Source organism: Cantharellus anzutake (assembly GCF_015039405.1).
Source record: "Cantharellus anzutake strain C23 chromosome Unknown EI90scaffold_4, whole genome shotgun sequence".
Taxonomy (NCBI): domain Eukaryota; kingdom Fungi; phylum Basidiomycota; class Agaricomycetes; order Cantharellales; family Hydnaceae; genus Cantharellus; species Cantharellus anzutake.
Window position 1 is genome coordinate 1,396,294 of NW_024066954.1, and position 17,345 is coordinate 1,413,638.

The 17,345-nt window shown below is 50.2% G+C and overlaps 7 protein-coding genes across 7 annotated transcripts; 2 read left to right on the plus strand and 5 right to left on the minus strand.

Moving 5' to 3' along the window:
• Window positions 1–693: 693 nt before the first annotated feature.
• EI90DRAFT_1747341 (uncharacterized protein) lies at window positions 694–1,742 on the minus strand. The gene is made up of 2 exons (XM_039052122.1): window positions 1,169–1,742; window positions 694–1,111 (listed from the first exon to the last, which is right to left on the minus strand). The coding sequence occupies exons 1-2, from the start codon at window positions 1,454–1,456 to the stop codon at window positions 827–829; spliced, it is 573 nt and encodes a 190-aa protein (XP_038922453.1). The 5' UTR covers window positions 1,457–1,742; the 3' UTR covers window positions 694–826.
• Window positions 1,496–2,334, minus strand: EI90DRAFT_1747288 (uncharacterized protein). The gene is made up of 4 exons (XM_039052121.1): window positions 2,061–2,334; window positions 1,961–2,001; window positions 1,849–1,898; window positions 1,496–1,793 (listed from the first exon to the last, which is right to left on the minus strand). The coding sequence occupies exons 1-4, from the start codon at window positions 2,258–2,260 to the stop codon at window positions 1,602–1,604; spliced, it is 483 nt and encodes a 160-aa protein (XP_038922454.1). The 5' UTR covers window positions 2,261–2,334; the 3' UTR covers window positions 1,496–1,601.
• Window positions 2,335–3,418: 1,084 nt separating this feature from the next.
• On the minus strand, window positions 3,419–4,745 carry EI90DRAFT_2965899 (ADP-ribosylation factor family-domain-containing protein). The gene is made up of 5 exons (XM_039055546.1): window positions 4,520–4,745; window positions 4,324–4,416; window positions 4,172–4,264; window positions 3,823–4,097; window positions 3,419–3,763 (listed from the first exon to the last, which is right to left on the minus strand). The coding sequence occupies exons 1-5, from the start codon at window positions 4,572–4,574 to the stop codon at window positions 3,734–3,736; spliced, it is 546 nt and encodes a 181-aa protein (XP_038922455.1). The 5' UTR covers window positions 4,575–4,745; the 3' UTR covers window positions 3,419–3,733.
• A 438-nt stretch (window positions 4,746–5,183) lies between these two features.
• EI90DRAFT_2904831 (uncharacterized protein) lies at window positions 5,184–7,931 on the plus strand (the record flags this gene model as incomplete). The annotated part of the gene is made up of 6 exons (XM_039054180.1): window positions 5,184–5,451; window positions 5,509–6,049; window positions 6,099–6,145; window positions 6,195–6,236; window positions 6,292–7,313; window positions 7,374–7,931. Coding segments are annotated over 6 exons (2,478 nt in total), but the record flags the coding sequence as incomplete, so codon positions are not given.
• Window positions 7,932–8,623: 692 nt separating this feature from the next.
• EI90DRAFT_3034226 (uncharacterized protein) lies at window positions 8,624–10,634 on the minus strand. The gene is made up of 3 exons (XM_039058525.1): window positions 10,373–10,634; window positions 9,853–10,317; window positions 8,624–9,801 (listed from the first exon to the last, which is right to left on the minus strand). The coding sequence occupies exons 1-3, from the start codon at window positions 10,610–10,612 to the stop codon at window positions 8,728–8,730; spliced, it is 1,779 nt and encodes a 592-aa protein (XP_038922457.1). The 5' UTR covers window positions 10,613–10,634; the 3' UTR covers window positions 8,624–8,727.
• Window positions 10,635–10,959: 325 nt separating this feature from the next.
• Window positions 10,960–11,209, minus strand: EI90DRAFT_3034227 (uncharacterized protein). Its single transcript, XM_039058526.1, has one exon. It carries the CDS (start codon window positions 11,122–11,124, stop codon window positions 10,969–10,971), a length of 156 nt encoding a protein of 51 aa, XP_038922458.1. The 5' UTR covers window positions 11,125–11,209; the 3' UTR covers window positions 10,960–10,968.
• A 1,381-nt stretch (window positions 11,210–12,590) lies between these two features.
• EI90DRAFT_3150614 (uncharacterized protein) lies at window positions 12,591–17,199 on the plus strand. The gene is made up of 4 exons (XM_039065672.1): window positions 12,591–13,353; window positions 13,408–14,750; window positions 14,808–15,868; window positions 15,920–17,199. The coding sequence occupies exons 1-4, from the start codon at window positions 12,957–12,959 to the stop codon at window positions 16,917–16,919; spliced, it is 3,801 nt and encodes a 1,266-aa protein (XP_038922459.1). The 5' UTR covers window positions 12,591–12,956; the 3' UTR covers window positions 16,920–17,199.
• Window positions 17,200–17,345: the final 146 nt, after the last annotated feature.

Below are 17,345 nucleotides of genomic sequence, written 5' to 3' on the forward strand. Positions count from 1 at the left end.
TGACCACAGAAATCTCTCAGCCCAACACGGATCACTTTAAGCGTCACTCGAATTTGGATCCGATATTTCTGAGAAAAAATGTTACAGAAATGGATTCGGTCCATTCTGTCCCGCAGGAAAGGAGGAGGCATGCATGTGGCGATGGCTTATATATATGATTTTACAGATGTTGTCACAGGTGTTGCAACAGGTTTACAGAGACATTAACAAACGGGTTTTTGGATGATGATGATGATGTACTCTATTTTGTTCTCCCCGGACACTACAATGGACATGAGGGGATCACCAATACTAGGCAGGACACGGAGTCCTCTGGCTTGTTGATGGCGAGGTTATTGGCTGAACTGGATGGTTACGTATCTACGGTGCTTATGCTCTATCAAACTCTGCCTCTGACTCCCGCATGCTCCGAGTCTCCTCCCTTGGCTAGTGCGGCGGCGCCCATTCCTTTTATCGATTTCTTGATGAACTCTGCCAGCCTGAGGATGCCCTCCGGTTTCCCATCCATAGGATTGATTGCTGAGGGAAATTATATAGGAGGACGGGAACCCAATAGCTAGTTCTAAGAGTGTACTAACACTTGTCCAAACTTCCCCGCCAAGCGTTCCTTCCCTTTTTTGTCCTGCCAGATTTCTTCGCTCTTTCTAGGCTCTTTACCTAGCTCCGCTTCCAGAGAATTTCTAAAGAATGAAGTGGACAGTGTATGGATAATATCTGCGATCTTCAAACCTCGTTTTGCTGTGAACGGAAGTGCAACGGGGAAATCACTGAAATCTTTGTGGCCTGACTTCACTGGACGAAGATATTAGTTCGGCTGAGATTCCCTCTAATTGAATGCATCGACAATGCATGATGTACCTATTGTCATGAGCGTAGCCGATGCCCCCGCTTCTGTCTTCCAGTGCGACACGATATCTCTCAGAAGCTTAAAATGCTCTTTCCATAGCGTGAAACCCTCCGAATTGATGACAGCCAGTGGAGGTCTTTCGAACGCTGTGGCAGGAAGCGGACCCGGAGAAGGGACAGGGTCAACCCATGGATCGAGTGCTAGAACGCTTTTCAAAGGAAGAGGCTCGAAAGATTCGGGAGGTGGATGTCGAAGGACTGCGAACTATCGCCAAGAACAGTCAGAAACTCTTGGATAAGACATGGTTGCATAAGAACTCACCGCGGTGGCACCGCCAAAAGAATGACCCGTAAGATACAAGTCATCGACATCGATTTTGCCCTTCCACTGTGATAAATCATGGCCGGACCCGCTGATTTCGCTTCTAATGTTTCCCGCATCACCGTTGACGAGAGCCTTGAAGGAGTGATATATTTCGTAAACCTCATTTGTGCGAAACACTAGCTGTTCCACTCGGAATGGATATAATCCTGCAGGTTTGACGTGTTCGCCCCAACTGCGAAGAATAAATTGGGGCATTTTTGGGATAAGGAAGGAGATACAATACATACTTCACTTCATTGTACAAAGTATAAGGTAACGTACGAATCTTCTGGTCTGCTGACCGGATCTGTACCGATGGCCCTGTGCCATCTCGATGCTCAATTGCGAGCACGACGTACCCTGGGGTTCAGGCATGCAATTAGGGACTGTCTCAAGAAGAATCAATGCAATTCTTGCCCTCAGAAGCAAGCCTGCCGCAAAACTGAGAGTAGGTAGTCCGAGAGCCAAAGAGTCCGTGGCTGAAGATTACTAAAGGCCATTTCGACGTCCCTTCGATTGTCTTCCTCGCTCCATACGCGTGAACCACTGGATCAAGGAGCGGGGCATCAGGGCAGTACGGTAGCTGCTGGAAGGATTAATAGGGAGGCACTGGGAGTCCTCGAGGGACGCACAGTAACGAAACGGCCATACAGATAGACAAAAGGCCAGATAAACCATTTTGAAACGCCTTAATAAATGAATCAAAATGTAGGCTTTAGCAATGGGGACATGGGCGAAGAAAATGCGCACCAGTAAACTTGGTGAAACCGTGCAGGAAATCCTGCAGGGGCCTATTAGGGTATGTCATATAGACGCTGATGTCAGAATAGCGGACTGACAGCAGGCTTACCTCACCAGCCATGGAAGGCGCCTTTGTGAGGTGGGCTGTGGCTCACGGCAAGGATAGAAAACATTATAACAGATCTCTTCAAGTTGAAGTGCTGGATCACCATTCGGCAGCATCGGCGCCAACCATTTTCTGGGTGTTTTAGCAACCTGAGAGAAAGTAGTCACGCCGACTTTGCAGCCAGCATGCGCAGGTAGCCTCATTGTATGTAGATGGTGACAAATGCATTGTACCGATCAACAGTCCAGAGCATTGTGTTCCGCACCGGCTATAGCCGGGTCGGAGCATGCTAGCGATTTGAATATGTATGTCACGACTGTTGCATTGTCGCATCTCATTTGTCCGAGCTCCGTGTTGCCGGTCTGTGTGCGGGTTCCTAGCCCTCGATGCTAACCCTGCTAATCGAATGTTCCCAGGCTGGACACTCGAATATGTGGTGCCCCAGCCGTACGTTTAGAACGGTTCGAAGGGGATTCTGTTGGCAGAAACGTCGCGTCTTCAATCGCCCTTCGCTCAACTATGCCTTCGTGTCCCGTGGCGCTCTTCAATTCCTGAACGAGTATTGAGTGGAAGCGCTCGCGTTCTCAGAAAACCCTATCTTGCGCGCAATGGTGACTGCAACATGTTTTGGTAACATTATGGCATAAAGCAATTGAATGGCGTGTGTCTTTATGCCCATTATACTTGGCCAGGAGGGCCGCACACCTTCCGCTCTACGTACCAAAGCAATCCCTCTTGCACTGGTTTACCTTCCCGCGATCCACGTCAGCCCCTTCCTTCGGGTCAGTTTCGTCAGTTCTCGGCAGGACATCAAGACGGCTTGCAATAATCAGGATAGAGATCCCGGGGGCTCGTGATTTGAGATTTCCATCTGATAGACCGTTCAGCCTGCGGGGCCTACAGGGGGTTAAGCGACGAAGCGATTACGCTCCTGCGATTCCGACGTATCGGATGAAGTGAGGGGGACTGGTGCTGCAATAAAATGACGAGAATAAAAAGAATAGGAAGAATAGTTTATTTAGGCGATTCCAACCTCTAAAAGATATGGGGTTTAGCGCAGCAATTGACCACCACCAATGTTAAGGCCCTTGGGAGTTTACATCTTAGGGAATTTCAAAGTAAAGCATGCAGTAAGCCCTGAGGTATGTGAAATGCTTAGAATTAATGGGTACTCTTCAAAAGTCAAGTGGAGGAGCAAACATCACACCAGCCACCATCCATCAGGGCAGCAGGATCGTTTATGCCGTCAAGCTCGAGCAGAACAGCGCCAAAAGAGGTGGTCCGCTGTATAATTAGTACATACGCACAACTTTATTACTTGGCATTGCAATTGAGTTCGTTGTGTTTATATTTCAGCATTTGCATTGGGCAGGTACCAGGTCCTTCCGTTGTGTGGACTTGTTGACCATTCCATCGAATTTACAATCCCATGCTAATCAAGACCTTTGGTGGCATCTTGGAGAAAATGTCTAACTTGATTAACGATGAAGCGTCCAGGCTCAAATCCACAATAAATATGGTGCGAGAAACGTGAATTTCGAGAGACAAGGTAAAAACATGAAGAAACAAGTGGCCGTGATCCTTTTAGCGTCGGGACTAACTGTCGCTTGAGACCGATACCCCATGGACAGTAAATCACTATTGAGGCGAAAAAGGATGCCAATAATTGACTGGCTCTAAACACGTCGCTTGATGTTGGTTGCCAACTAAAACACAACAGCAGAAGGATCAATGCACAGTATCCTCGCGTGCGTTTGATGCTTACCCATTCGAGACCCTCGTACAGCCCATCCCCACTTGTCGCGCACGCAGCCTGGATGTACCACGTCCTCTGCCTCAAGCCATGGAGCCCCAGTTTGTCAGTGATTTCAGCGGCATTCATCGCATTCGGAAGATCCTGCTTGTTGGCGAAAACGAGGAGTAGAGCATCACGGAGTTCGTCCTCGTTCAACATGCGCTGCAGCTCCTCTCGGGCTTCAGACACACGTTCACGATCATTAGAATCGACGACGAAAATAATTCCCTGAGTGTTTTGGAAGTCTGTTCGGTTGTGATGACAAATCGCGAATGATTAAGTGGAGAACCGCTAAAGTTTGGCAACAAAAAGGACGCACAATGCCTCCACAATGGACGAATCTTATCTTGTCCACCAACGTCCCACACAGTGAATGAAATGTTTTTATATTCAACGGTCTCGACGTTGAAACCTGTTTATTGTGTAGATTTAGTTTTGAAGTTCGGCGTCATTTGGACATCAGGTGCACACCGATGGTTGGAATAGTTGTGACGATCTCGCCGAGTTTGAGCTTGTACAGGATGGTGGTCTTACCGGCAGCATCGAGACCAACCATTAGGATACCTACACATGTTCATCATGCAGTAGGTGTAGACACAGCAATGAAAGTGAGAAGATCAGCCCAAATTGGACAAGACTCATCTGAGCGATGATAGATGGTACGAACGCATTTCCTTCTTCCCAAAAAGGGTGCTAAGAAGTCGGGAAACTGAAAGACCCATGATGAAGAGTAACGAGGCTGATAATTGAGAGCGAGGTGTTTGAAGAGGAACCTTTTGAGAAAGGCCGGGTTCAGCCGAGGCGGATTTATACAATTAAGTTGACGTGTCGCCGTGTTCAAATTATCCCAGAAAATCAGGGGGCGCTTGCCTCGCCACGTTGAAATCTACAAATAACTCATCTGTAGCGGTTCTTTCATACAGCTCGTATTGCGCAGTTGTGACACCATGTTTGTGATTCGGCTGCAACCCTATTATCACCGATCGTCCCCAAATTACGTGTCCACGCTGTCCCTGTCTCAAAGTATGTGCCAAAACTTTTTGGATAATACCTTCCATTACGATATCTGCATTGCTGCGGCAACGGGATACATTAAGCGCCCGGACTCGAAAAATAAATGTACGGCAGGTAAAGATGTCTGGTACTCCACTTTCACAACACGAGAAGTCCGAGGGCGTAGCATTCAGATAGGCGAGAGGACACTGCAGTACGGTCTGACTGGCATTCACGGCGCCTGTGGGTTAAGCGCCGTAAATTACGTACTGGGACGGTCACGTGCGCGACAAACTCCCCCTCTTGTTGCATCGCCCTCACTTCATCTTCCAGTCTAAATGCGGCCCAATGAGTGGCTTTTGTTAGTTTTATCTTCTCTGGCTGGCATCTATTGTCAGCCAGCTCCCGTCCCCTTTAGCGACTGTACTTCCTCCGCCGCTCGTTCAGCCTTATCTTCGACCCCTCAGTCCCACATAAACATCAGCGAAGTTTACTCTCAGGTAATCTACGTAGGCGGGCAAAAGAATCTCAAAACTGTATTAATTGGCGCTACTGGGAATACTATCGTGCCTTCTGCTAAGAACGACCAGGGCAATTTGATTCTCAGTAAGTCCATGAGGCTAGGCGTCTCGCCATTTTCGCCTCACTATCTCGTCCCGTCAGCGACCTTCTTCACCCGGACATCCGTCCTCACCTTTACTTTGAACCAGAGCAACTCATGGTTCTGTAATACTGTCCGCCCTGTTTCTCCACTGCCTGCGCCTTCGAACGACTCCACATACTGTCCGATATCTCCAGGTCAACTCGCATTCTCTGTCACATCACCACTTTTACATGACTACAACCTAAGTTCCATCGTTACACGTGTTCGCGTTGTGGATCCTTCGGCTAATGCCCTAGAGCTTGCCTGTGTCGATGTTGACGTCACCGCGGTTCGGGATCAGAACAAGACAAGCAACCTCGGCTACCCTCAGATCCTATTCTGGCTCAGCGTTGGATTGGTGATTTTATACTGGATTGTAATCGGACTGGCGCGCATTTCCGCTGCTTGGAGTCGTGGTGCAGCGAAACCTGATTGGTCAGGCGTGAGATGGGCTGGCACGGTCCTCGCAAGTGCGATCAGTGGGGAAAGACTTTCGACTCACAGTGCCTTACTGCGCTTTGCGACACCCTCGTGGAGAGATGTTTTTTTCCATACCCAGTGGTGAGCATATTATTCTTCGACCGCGGGCTTCATCGTGACCCTTTTCAAGGTGCGCCTCCTTGATCATGATCGCCGTTCAATGGCCAACATTTGCTTGTGAGTTACGTTCACAATTTTGTAAGCTCTGCGCCCATTTGTTGTCCAGACCCAATCCTGGTTAATACAGCATGGTCTGTATTGGAATACAGTATGTGTCGAGTCCTTGTGTCGTTGCAGTAAGTGATTTCTGTTTCTTTCCATAGATATTACTCTGTCGGCAGACCGGAATGCTGGAACGAACCATTGGAATCCATGGAAAGCCAATTACACACCTCCTTCAGGCTTCGCCGATCAGATGTCAAATGTTAGCTCCCCCCTATATTTGGACCAGTCTATCCCCAATCAGCTCTATCTTCTTCCGGGTGATGCAAGTAATGGGATAAAGTCCTTTGCAGCCGCCGTTGGTTTGAGACCACAGGATCTCTTCCCAACTTGTGCAAAGTTATTCTTCAGCATCGTTGGGGTAACGATAGTTATCAGCTCTCTGATATGGGCTATCGACTGGTTTGTCTCGTTGCTCACGCGTACACCGAGGACAGGGCATGGACGCGGCAGCCTGAGTCCTAGATTCTCTGGGGGCGCGTCATCCGAACTCAACAAGGAGCCGGACTTCACCGCACTACGAATGGACGATGACACTATTTCCCAACCATTGCCACGTTCCGGTCCTCACATGTCGCGCCATTGGTGGCATTACCGTTTGGGTCAAAGTTCCTTTCACGGAAGCGTACTCCAGGGCAATCTCGTGCGGGTCCTGATCTTATTCCATTTCCCTCTCACCATTTTCACAACCTACGAGTTTTCCCACGTGATGAAGTCGAGCGCCAGCTCAATTGCCTTGGCGTCATTGTGCTTTGCCATCATTTGTGTTCTTATACCAGCGCTTCTCCTTGTGCGTTTAGCGCTAACTCCGACAAAGAAGCTGTATGATGCAACGCGCACTTTACTTGCACTCGGACCGCTATACTCTCATTACGCCCAGGGTTCCGAGATGTTTGCCGCTATTGCTCTTGCGCACAGCTTGGCACTCGGCATAACGATTGGTGCTGGCCAGAAGAGTGGGACTACTCAGGCAATTGTTATCCTTGTTATTGAGGTTGCATCCGCGCTTGCGACGAGCATATGGCTCCCTTGGGGGGAAAGGGCGAGCATGGGTGTATTGAGTTTCATCTTCTGTGTGGCGCGTATAGTCACGGTGGTTCTCCTAATTATCTTGTGCCCGTTGGTTAGTCTCAGTATATCTCGCTGAACATCACAATGATTGACATTAGTGCTTTTGGTCCAGGTATCAGTTGGTGATGCCGCAGGTGGTTGGATAGCCTATTCGATTATTGTTATTCAAGCATTAGTGTATCTCGCATTTCTTCTCATGCTGCTAGTCAAGGCTATTGAGGGACTCGTACGACTGATTGGCCGGGTGCCGTTCGACAAGTCGACACACTCGATGGACAGCGGTCTGCTTGGTGCTTTAAGTCTTGCTGGGTGTTGTGGAATAAAGAGACGAAGTCGCCAAAAACGGAAAAACCCTCGATCCTCAGGTAGCGCCGTGCCTCACGGTACTCCACAATCATCTCTCGGGTTATCATCTCCGAACAGGCTCATGCATCAGAATTCTCCGCCGTCTTTCCTTCGACCCGAACAAGCCTTCTTACCTTACAGAGAGGATGCCGACGACGAGACCGGATATATCATGGGAGCATGGGGAAACCACACATTCGGTGGCCCTTCATATCAACCAGTTAGTCCAGAAAACAGTGAGACTACGCCGGCGACCACGACATCTGGTTTCGCTCGTGTTGGAGGCGGACGCGCGCACGCTGACTCGCCGTTCTCTATCACTTCGCCTGGGCGGACAGGTCTCAATGCTGCTGCATCTTCGGGACTTCCTCCAGGTGCGATGCCCCCATCCCGACATGCACGGAATCAATCGCACCGTGCAGTCATCGAGGGGGCACCAGTCCCAGCCTTCCTCCCTCGAACATTTGTCGATGACGCGGACTCATCCGCCTCAAGCTCGCCGCCGAAGAAAGGAAAGTTCTGGAACAGACGGATGTCGGACAGAGATGATGATGACGATGATGTGGAACCAACAAAATCATCAGGAGGCGGCTGGTTCTCGCGGTTCAAGCACAGCAAAAATTCCACTGAGGCTTCTAAGTCTGATGTTGGAGAATTTGGCGAGACAAAATCCGGTGAAGGGGGTGGATCCTCATTTCTTGTCGTACGGAAGAAGCCATCGCCACATGCAACTCAGAATTCTCGTGGAAGCAACGACACAGCAGATGGCGAAGCGCAACCGAGATCATTTGCGGTGGTTAGACCTCAGCGACATAGTGATGCACCTGGCTCGAGTGCCTCAGGGCCTGCGATTCGCGACTCTGCTGCATCAACATGATTTACCTATACCCTAATGTTATCCAAGCCTTCCTCTTCTCCACCACGTCATCTAATTCAACATACTTCGAGCACCTCTATTAGTCACGGACTGCATTTTTCCACTCCTTGTTCTCGATGGGTTCAATAGTGCTTTTCAGTTCTAGTTTTCCTGGATCCTAATCAATTCGCTACGAGTGATTACATGTGTGTTATAGCAACATGAGATGTTCGCAAGAAAATTATACTTAATCCGAAGGAAGTGCTTAAAAGCCGTCGTTCTCCTCCACCAACTCGTCTCCCTGAGCGTAATCCCCTATAAAAAACACTCTGTAATCGTTTGGCCCCTTCTCATAGCATGCGTAGACTCCACTCCTATCCCTCACATCTTCGCCAAACACACTGCTCGTCGTGCTGGCAGCCCGTTCAAGTCTTCCTAACCCCTTAAATCCATCCCACTGTCCTCCGGTTGCGAGGAAGGTAGCCTCACCGCCAAGATCCATTTTGGCTCGAACATATTCAACACCAGGAGGTGCAGGGAGTGCCCTTCCCTTCCCCTTCCCCCGGAGGGACATTTGACCTGCGATTTCACCCTGTGCAGCGGCTTGGATGGCGGAAATTGGAACTTCGATGACTTCGATCCCTGTGCCATTAAATGCCATTAATTGGAGTTGGAGTTGCTGTGTCGTATTGCGAGAATCGGGTGCAGCATTTATGAATAGCTCGGTATGTATACAGGTTCGGGGTTTCACTTCAGAAGGTTGTTCTTTCCATGTGAGTTCTATAAGTGCTTTGGCCGAGGAAGCAGGGTTAGGCAAGGGAGATCGGAGGATATGCGTTCGTCGGCCTTTGGTGAGAATGTAGACCGCTTCGAGGCTCCCGGTGAAAATACCTATGGCTTCTGGGTCGTTTTTCGTGATTGAAGTTGGTGGTGACGGGAATTTAAGGTATGCGATGGGGAGCCAAGGGCCGACGGTGGCTGGATCTTGGGATTGATCGCAGCTATATGGTCGTGAAACTGGAGGGGGAATATCGTCGCGTAGTGACACTTCTTCTACAGCAGAGTCAGATAGCCCAATGATTGCTGCACGTTCACCAAAAGAGACGAAAAGGCAAAGTTGAGAAGCAAAAACACTGGACGTTTTGAAAACTTCTTCAGTTTTCGATGTGCAGGATGCACGAAGGGAAATAGATCGGGCTTCGGTGAGTTCTGTTAGCGACGGGTTTCGATTATGTCTGTACGCTCCAGGGCCCACTGTGTGTCTAGACATGAGCAGCCCATCGTTTGTAGATTGGTAAACGAATCTCATATGAGCCACCGTGAACGGGGTGTATAGTTCCTGAATATGACGAATTAGTGATGTTCGTGGTGTAAAATTGCTTTCTCTAACTTTGGCAAAACGAAATGCCCTTTCACCCTTCCCAGATTCGAATATGTATATGTGATTCTTGGCGCCAACGGCTAACACTGAAGGACCATTCTTCGATCGATCGTCTGTCTGGAAAAGCTCGAACTTGCTGACACTTCCATCTGCTAGTTTTAGATATGCCGGTGCCAGAGGGAGATAGTCCTTAGCCCATTTGAGTGGTAAATCGTCTATTATGTCCCATGCAGGGTCTCCAGACGATAAACTCGAGCTAGGGTGTGACGGTGTTGAAGAGGCTCGAGAATGGCGTGAGCTTGAGGGTGTAGCCAGATTAGAATATCTCTGATCTGCCCGTCGTTCTTTTTGAGAAGATGGGGATTCGAGAATGGACAAAATTCGGGTAATACTGCTAGCTGGTCGGTGTCGCTTCGCCTGGGGCGGTGCACTAGCCCAGCCAGTTGGCCGCCCAAGGTCGACCGGAACCGTTTCCTGAAACTCTGCCATCAAGAATAGAACATGGTGAGCAGGTATGAGAATGATATACCGGTTGGTTGACCATTAACGTCACCAAGTTGCACAAACTTGAAAGACTGTACATCCGGACGAATTTCTTGTGTGCCTCCCCTGGGAGATTGGAGCTTACGAGAGCCAAGACGACGCCTTGGTGGATCCCAATGGTATCTGAAGGTGACATCTCTAAAACTGCGAGTTGGTGAACGGCATCGCCAGTCCAGATCGTACGAGTCTTCGCATCACTGAGACTCAAAATGCCATTGTTCAACATAGACGTGCCGCCATGAAGAGCCGGTAATGCATCGAGAACCGAGAGGCCGTCATCAGAACCGATTAGTAAGAAGCGATCCGAGATAATGGGGAGAATGGCATTAATACGAGATGTCGAATGCGGTATAAACCTGCTCCCAAAGTTATGTATCGAAGCATTACTAGGCATTAATCTTTTTCCGATGGATACTCTTTGAGAATCATCGGGGGACAGATGATGTGCGGATGGAAATCGCCCAACACTGAGAATCTCCGGATCAAAATGGAATCCTGGGAAACTTGGGGATATTGGTGATGGCCCAAGCTTGGAACGGCAAAAATTTCAGCATGAAGGGGCGAGAATATTTCCTCCTGTGTCTAGCATTGCGAAGGACGACATACCATCGCTTCAATGTCCCCAAGCCCGCGATTCATGAAGTGTCTCCGGGCCAGCTGCGACTCGCCGTGTCTTTCCAATCCCCTCTTTTCGATCCACTCGAGCCAACGCCCGAACCTGTGGGTGGTTGGACTCATTATTATTCTTTCATTACTGGCTGACGTGATGGTGCTAACCTGCCGTTGGTGGGTTCTTGTTGGGCCAACGATTCATAAGTCGGTAGTTCATCGGCTGGTGGTTGTTCTGTAGTAGGGTCCATGGCTTTTGCGGCACCGTTGGATCGCTAACTCTTGTGTTCCAATGCCCGCGCTGTGCGCCGGAGTCTTATGTAGGGGACATCATAAACACCAACCCGGCCTATTCAAACGGGGAGCTCCGCGCTGGGAGCGACTGCCAAATTAGTTAATCATTGCGTCAAGGCTGTGCCTTTAGCTTTCCCGCGGCCACGCACTCCAGCGGTGCATTGGTTTGCGGCGCTGATGAAGGCATTGTAATGGAAGATCGGTGCTCGCGTGCACAGCTATCAACAATGCCTCCCCCCTCGTAACCCAGTCACAGTAGGTTTGATGGCGACCCAACAAATGGCCGTCGCCCGTTGCTTGTAAGTTTGCGCCACCCGCACCAAGACAACCACGTCATGAGGCCCCTAGTACACACTGTTCACGTAGCCATGATGGTGGTTTCGCGAAAGATTTGGAACTCAAAGAATATCAAATTGCGGAGTTACACGGCTCCGCAGGCGCCTAGACCTGCATGGCTTACGGTCATGCCAGCAAGTGCCAGTCCTACTTCGCCTGACTGAATTGGGCATCTATACCTTCAACAGATCGGCAGTAATCTCCAACATCAAGCACCCGTGCTTCACGAAATTTCATTCCTGATCGGGAGAACTGCTCCCCTCGACATCCAAATCCCACGCGGATCCTTATAATTACCCGTGAAGGACTGGTGGCACAGGCCCGTGAGGTGGTTCAAAACAGGTTCAAATGGTCGGGGGATTCGATCCATGCATCTGCAATGAGTTTGCGTCAAGACGAATATCCAACGTTACAAGAATCAGTTTGGGTTGCTTCTGGGACGGCGATAGAGCCTATAGGCACCGCCGCCACTGCCGTCACGCCCCTCTAACCACATGCGCAAGGTGGTCCTTGTTTGAGAGGCACCACTTATCTTGTCTTTTTTTAGTGGAACCCCTGTAGCTTTCGCGATACATCACTGCATTTGGGGCTTGTGTCGGGAAATGGATAAACCCGTTAGGTTAAGGATTGGCTTGGATCGGAACTGTCACTGTGAGGAAATGCATTACGCACATAAGTGTGGTCCCGGCCCTCGTCACGGGTACTGCTGTTCAGCCAGTTTATAAGTCCAGATCGATTTGAAAAGGTGGTACACAAGGAACTGAGGTGCGGTATTGCACCAGCTAAATGAAAGGAAGGCGACAAGCATTTTGGCCGGCCTACGAAGGCTGAATCCAAGCGACAGCTATGCGCGAGTGTAAAGCACTGGAGGAGATATGAATTGAATTGATTTAGAGAGTGACATCGGGCCGTCAAACAGATCCTCGGCGACTGCCTTGACATTGTTTGTACATGATTACAGCATCCCTGCCTCTGTCAATACTCAAAATTTTATCTTCAGCACAGGACTGCAGCGTTCCTGTGGGCACCCCAGACGTCTCTTGGTTTTGGTTAGATGCTTACCGACCATTTCTGGACGCGTGACAGCGCGTTGTTTGGACTTGTTGTAGTAATGGTGTCAAACATTCATCAGCAGGATGGGCATGCATGTAACCTCTTCCCAACCTTCATCCGTTCCTCCTTTCCTTTGGTCCCTCTCTCAGCTGTCATATTCTTGACGTTGACGATTTGGTTCAATTTTGACGCTTATTACGACGTTCATTTTCTGAAGACGACATCGGTGATCAAGAACCGTTCACGGCGCTCTCATTCAACGACGCTCAACAGCCAACATGCTCACTGACAACATCCCCTTCACTCCACTGATGGTTCTTGCCATCCTGTCTTTCACATGCTCCGTCTATGTCATACTAACGACTCTTATCCCGATCATGCCCCCTCACCCCCTTAGCAGGCGATTGCCCCGCCAGGCATTTGGCCTTGCAAAGCGGTCGCTAACCCCAGCTCAGAGGGCAACACTTTACATCGCAGCTTGCGACATTCTAGCGCTAGCAGCTTTCCTCTGGGAAGCTGTCGCAGAGATGATGTCTAATCAACCTCTCAACGCTAACTCGTCGGCGGGGGCTGCTGGTCGTCTTTGGATTGCACTGACTGCTCGCCAAAGCTGTCTCCTTGTCGTGGCAACGCTCACTCTTTTGCATCTTAGGTCGGGAAAAACCCCTACATTTGGTGAGATTTATTTCCGATACTACCTCCCCATGTTACTGAAACACGGAGTCCTAGGAATGAACGATTTTTATGTCTGGGGCCCAACGGTTTCCCTCGTCATCATATCTACTGCTTGCGCGTGTGGCCTCAGCACTGCTCACACCGGTAGCTTCTTCTATGGCACACTTGTCTACTCCAGTGTTGTCGCTGTCGCCTCTACCTTGGCATTCGGACTTCTTCTTTATTATCTCTTGCGAATTCGCAAACACCTTGCGGCGGCTGCATTAGAGAGAGAAGAATGGCCTCCGATGACCCAAAAGAAAAGAATAGGAAGTTTCGCTACTGAGGACATTGATGCTCTGAAAGATGGAAGTTCATGGCTCACGTCTGTCCGCAGTGAGCGGACTCATTCAACGTCTGCATTTTCCTTTTCGACCACCGTGTCATCAGCAGCTGCTCCTTCGTCATCAGCTAATCCATATTCAAACTCAATCCCGGCAAAATCTAGTTTTTGGTTTGGTCCTGCGTCGACTCCCAACCTGCATAATGGGCTTCCATCTTCTGAGCCAGTTCCACCAGTTCCAGAACTCCCCCGGGAGTACAAGCGGACCTCCTCTCCCCTGGGCGTTGAGACAGACCCCTTCCGGCGTGAGGTGCCAAAGAGCACCGGGGTCGGGTCGCAGAATTCTTGGCTTACCGAACCTTCGGGAAGTGTCTCGACTCCTACCCAATTCTCATTCCCGACTACTCGGCCTTCTTCGCCTGCCGCCAGTACACATGACCGGTTTGAAGATGTACCTCTGGATCTTCCGGCGACGGACCGCCTTTCTACACCGGTAACACCCACTGCCTTTGAGCCATCCCCACGTGCATCCCGTGATCAATGGTACCCCAAGTCCTCTGGTGAGGATTTGGTGAAGCCCAAAGTGGTTCTTGGTGGTTACGGGCCTCATCCCCCCATCCCTGATGCCGAGAAGGCCGCCCTCGATGAGTGCAATGCCGGAGCCGAGAACTTGGCACCTTGGCGTATGTTTGGATGGTTTTTGTCGATTTGGGTGCCTTTAGTTTGCGCGTTGCCTTATATCGCAATGCAATGCGTTCCTTCTCCGATTTCGACCAGCGCTCCTTTCATTTTCCTCACGTTGAGCGTGACGCTGTCCTCGCCAATCCTCGCCGTTCACGTCTTCTGTAGCGCTGGGCCTGTTCCAGTCATCCCGCCAGAATTATTTGCCCCGGCGGCTGGACGAGCAGATCTCATGGGGTCTATTTCCACAACCACTGTCTCCAGCGGTCCGGCGTTGCCCGCCGATATGGTACCCCGCAGTGCCAGCCAGATGACTTTCGTCCCTGGCAGGAGAAGTGGTGATATTTGGATTGAAAAGGGTTATGCTTCAGACAATGACAGCAAGTTATCTAGGGTAAGTGAAAGAAAGAAAAAATTTTTTTGTCTGCTTTTAATCTGTTCACATAAGCAGATCTTGGGCATGGCGGCTCCTTCGCCAAGGCTTTTCTCACTTGATCCTCCTGCCCCATCTTCAGAGTCCATTGGCGGGCGAACCCTAACCAACCCTACCCCAGAACCTGGCGCCCAACCTGCAAGCGTCACCATTGGTGCACAGTATGACTCCGATCCCGTCATCGAGGCCGCCAGCAAGATCCTTGCTCAACAAGCTGCCAACAAGGCTGAGCGTGCTCGTTTTGAGTCAAAGGGATCATCGTACTATTCAGAAACATTCAAAGCGCAAATCATGGTCGCTGAGAAGCATTATTCTTCTGTCGCTCCTGCGAGCCTTATTGCGATAACAAGGAGCAACCCGACCTCGCCAACTCTCCAAGCTAACTTCCAGCCGACCGTTTTGGAAACTATTGCTGATGCTAGTGACCCTGCTCCCACCAATGCTACTAGCACCTCGGTCGCCAAGAGACATTCATTCGCTTCGGGACATGTGAGGAATCGTTCCTCCGTTTCTGGACATGGAAGGTCCCATTCCTCTGCCTCCTCCAAGACTTCTCATTCACTCGCCGTGAAGCCTTTGAGTGTTCGAAACGTACCCTTGACACCGCCACCAGCTTTCCCTCTTCCCCCCACACCAGACTCCAAGCCATCATCGATTTTCCGACATGCTCGCTCGCAATCGCACGCTTCCACCCTAGCGACTCCCAGGTCGACAGGGAGCGCGGGTCGCGATTTCGACATTCTTTCGGCCCGGTTTTTGCCATCGATTCTGCCCGAACTTCAAGGCGAAGACATTCGTATTCGTCGTGACTGGTCTGGAGGCATTGCGGGACCCGAGTTCAGCTTTGGCAATGGTAATGGAATGGATTCTCTCCCCCAGAAGTTCATTACATTGGATGAGTCCGAGATGGAGGAGTTAATGCGGAATGCAGCCGCTTCATCTACCCCTAAATCTACCAAGCTTTCGAAGATGGGATCCATTTCTGACAGCTTGAGGGCTTTGGGCTTCTCCTCGCCCGAAACCCACTCAACCCCTAAGAAGTTGTGCAAGTCGAAGCGCCATCATCTTAGTCTTCCGTCGTAAGTAGACGAATCTTCACCTTCCCTGCGTCCTTTGACTTCTTTCTTCAGTCTCGGATTGAAACGTGGTCAACCATGGAAAGACGAGATCACTTCTGCTCTCCAGGAGTTTGGGATTCTTGCCAATGACGATGATTCGCGCCGTCGAATGATCCTGAGCACGGATAGTCCAGCTTGCAGTTCACCAGCACTCGACAGCAGATGGGTTCTTCCGCCTCCTGTTTCCCTTCCCACACCCCATGCGCTATCTGTTGAACCACACGAATTAATGATCACGCCACTGCCCAGCGATAACTTCATCGTTCCGCATCCAGATGGGACCCCACTCGCCATGGCCGTGCCCCAGGCTTCCCAGTATGAAGTTCAGCGCCCGTCAATCACGTCTGAGCAGCCCCGCAAGCATTCAAGTGTTATCTATATCAAATCTTCTGATTCTGCTCATGCTCAGCCTGACTTGATCTACCCCACTTCGGCCAATACCCAAGACAAAGAACAGCCGCCTTCGATTACATTTGTGCCACAGGCGTGGCCTCCGATCCCCACCGCTGGCGTCTCTGCGCCAGTCGCAGAGCCCGCCAACTATTCTTTGCCAACTGGTAGAATGTCCGCTTTGCTTGAAGCTGCCTCGCCGAATCAGGATTCGGATCTGCCTTCAAAATCGCCTTTTCGGCCTTTGAGTTTGTTGCAGGGCCGGAACCCGAACACACCAAAGGATAGTAGCATGAGTGTCACGGATAAGAAGACGCTTCCGCTTAATACGCCGAAGCGTTCAATGAAATCCACGACGTCGTCTGGTACCTCAACTACTGAAAAGAAGAAGAGCAAGAAGTCGACCACTTCGTCTCAATTCCAAGACGAGAATCGCATCGAGGAAGATATGCCGGATACCCCTGTCTCCGGTCTGAGACCTCTGAGACTGGCGCGATCCGCAACTAGCAAAGCACGCGGCATTCTTCGCAAGCAGGAGGTTCTTCCTGACGTCTTTGTTCGTCCACCGTCCACATCCACACATCAAGGCTTCTCGTATTCTTTCCGTCGAGGAGTCGCATAATCGGCGTGTTGAAACGTCGGGAATCTGTCTGATGTGTATTTGTACTTATGGTATATGCGTCCGTATTAATCTTTGGTTGTGGACTTATTCGACAATTCTTGTGCGTTTTGTAAGAGACGTTTTACCCTCCCACCCTTTACTTGGCTACGTTCTTGTCTTTTTACCCCGCCGCCTATGCTTTGTCTTTGATTATTAGCTAGCTCATCTTTGAGCATCCATGCATGTCTCTGGTTTAGTTTGCCTACATTACACAAATGAAACCTGTTTTCGAGTGGAGTTTGGTTCGATCGGGCTGCAGATCGCTAGCGAACTTTCTCGCTAAATGCATAAGTGCATCGCCGATGGTGAGGATTTGTTCCTCTATTCATTGCTTCCTGCTAAGCGCGCTGCACGGTCCTGAAGCCCGCATAGCCAGCCCACTCAAAG

What these genes read in the sequence shown, in the direction of transcription:
- EI90DRAFT_3034227 (XM_039058526.1), bottom strand. Translation starts at nt 11,124, where the DNA reads ATGAGTCCAACCACCCACAGGTTCGGGCGTTGGCTCGAGTGGATCGAA.
- EI90DRAFT_3150614 (XM_039065672.1), top strand. Translation starts at nt 12,957, where the DNA reads ATGCTCACTGACAACATCCCCTTCACTCCACTGATGGTTCTTGCCATC. An exon ending in GGGAAAAACCCCTACATTTG is followed by an intron (nt 13,354 to 13,407) that starts GTGAGATTTATT and finishes ACGGAGTCCTAG; the next exon opens with GAATGAACGATTTTTATGTC. An exon ending in ATGACAGCAAGTTATCTAGG is followed by an intron (nt 14,751 to 14,807) that starts GTAAGTGAAAGA and finishes TCACATAAGCAG; the next exon opens with ATCTTGGGCATGGCGGCTCC.
- EI90DRAFT_1747288 (XM_039052121.1), bottom strand. Translation starts at nt 2,260, where the DNA reads ATGAGGCTACCTGCGCATGCTGGCTGCAAAGTCGGCGTGACTACTTTC. An exon ending in CGCCTTCCATGGCTGGTGAG is followed by an intron (nt 2,002 to 2,060) that starts GTAAGCCTGCTG and finishes ATACCCTAATAG; the next exon opens with GCCCCTGCAGGATTTCCTGC. An exon ending in TCTATCTGTATGGCCGTTTC is followed by an intron (nt 1,794 to 1,848) that starts GTTACTGTGCGT and finishes TCCTTCCAGCAG; the next exon opens with CTACCGTACTGCCCTGATGC.
- EI90DRAFT_3034226 (XM_039058525.1), bottom strand. Translation starts at nt 10,612, where the DNA reads ATGTTGAACAATGGCATTTTGAGTCTCAGTGATGCGAAGACTCGTACG. An exon ending in CGTTAATGGTCAACCAACCG is followed by an intron (nt 10,318 to 10,372) that starts GTATATCATTCT and finishes GCAGAGTTTCAG; the next exon opens with GAAACGGTTCCGGTCGACCT. An exon ending in GGGCATTTCGTTTTGCCAAA is followed by an intron (nt 9,802 to 9,852) that starts GTTAGAGAAAGC and finishes CGTCATATTCAG; the next exon opens with GAACTATACACCCCGTTCAC.
- EI90DRAFT_1747341 (XM_039052122.1), bottom strand. Translation starts at nt 1,456, where the DNA reads ATGTATTGTATCTCCTTCCTTATCCCAAAAATGCCCCAATTTATTCTT. An exon ending in CTTTTGGCGGTGCCACCGCG is followed by an intron (nt 1,112 to 1,168) that starts GTGAGTTCTTAT and finishes TCTTGGCGATAG; the next exon opens with TTCGCAGTCCTTCGACATCC.
- EI90DRAFT_2965899 (XM_039055546.1), bottom strand. Translation starts at nt 4,574, where the DNA reads ATGGGTCTTTCAGTTTCCCGACTTCTTAGCACCCTTTTTGGGAAGAAG. An exon ending in TCGTCCATTGTGGAGGCATT is followed by an intron (nt 4,098 to 4,171) that starts GTGCGTCCTTTT and finishes ACAACCGAACAG; the next exon opens with ACTTCCAAAACACTCAGGGA. An exon ending in TGTACGAGGGTCTCGAATGG is followed by an intron (nt 3,764 to 3,822) that starts GTAAGCATCAAA and finishes GTTGTGTTTTAG; the next exon opens with TTGGCAACCAACATCAAGCG.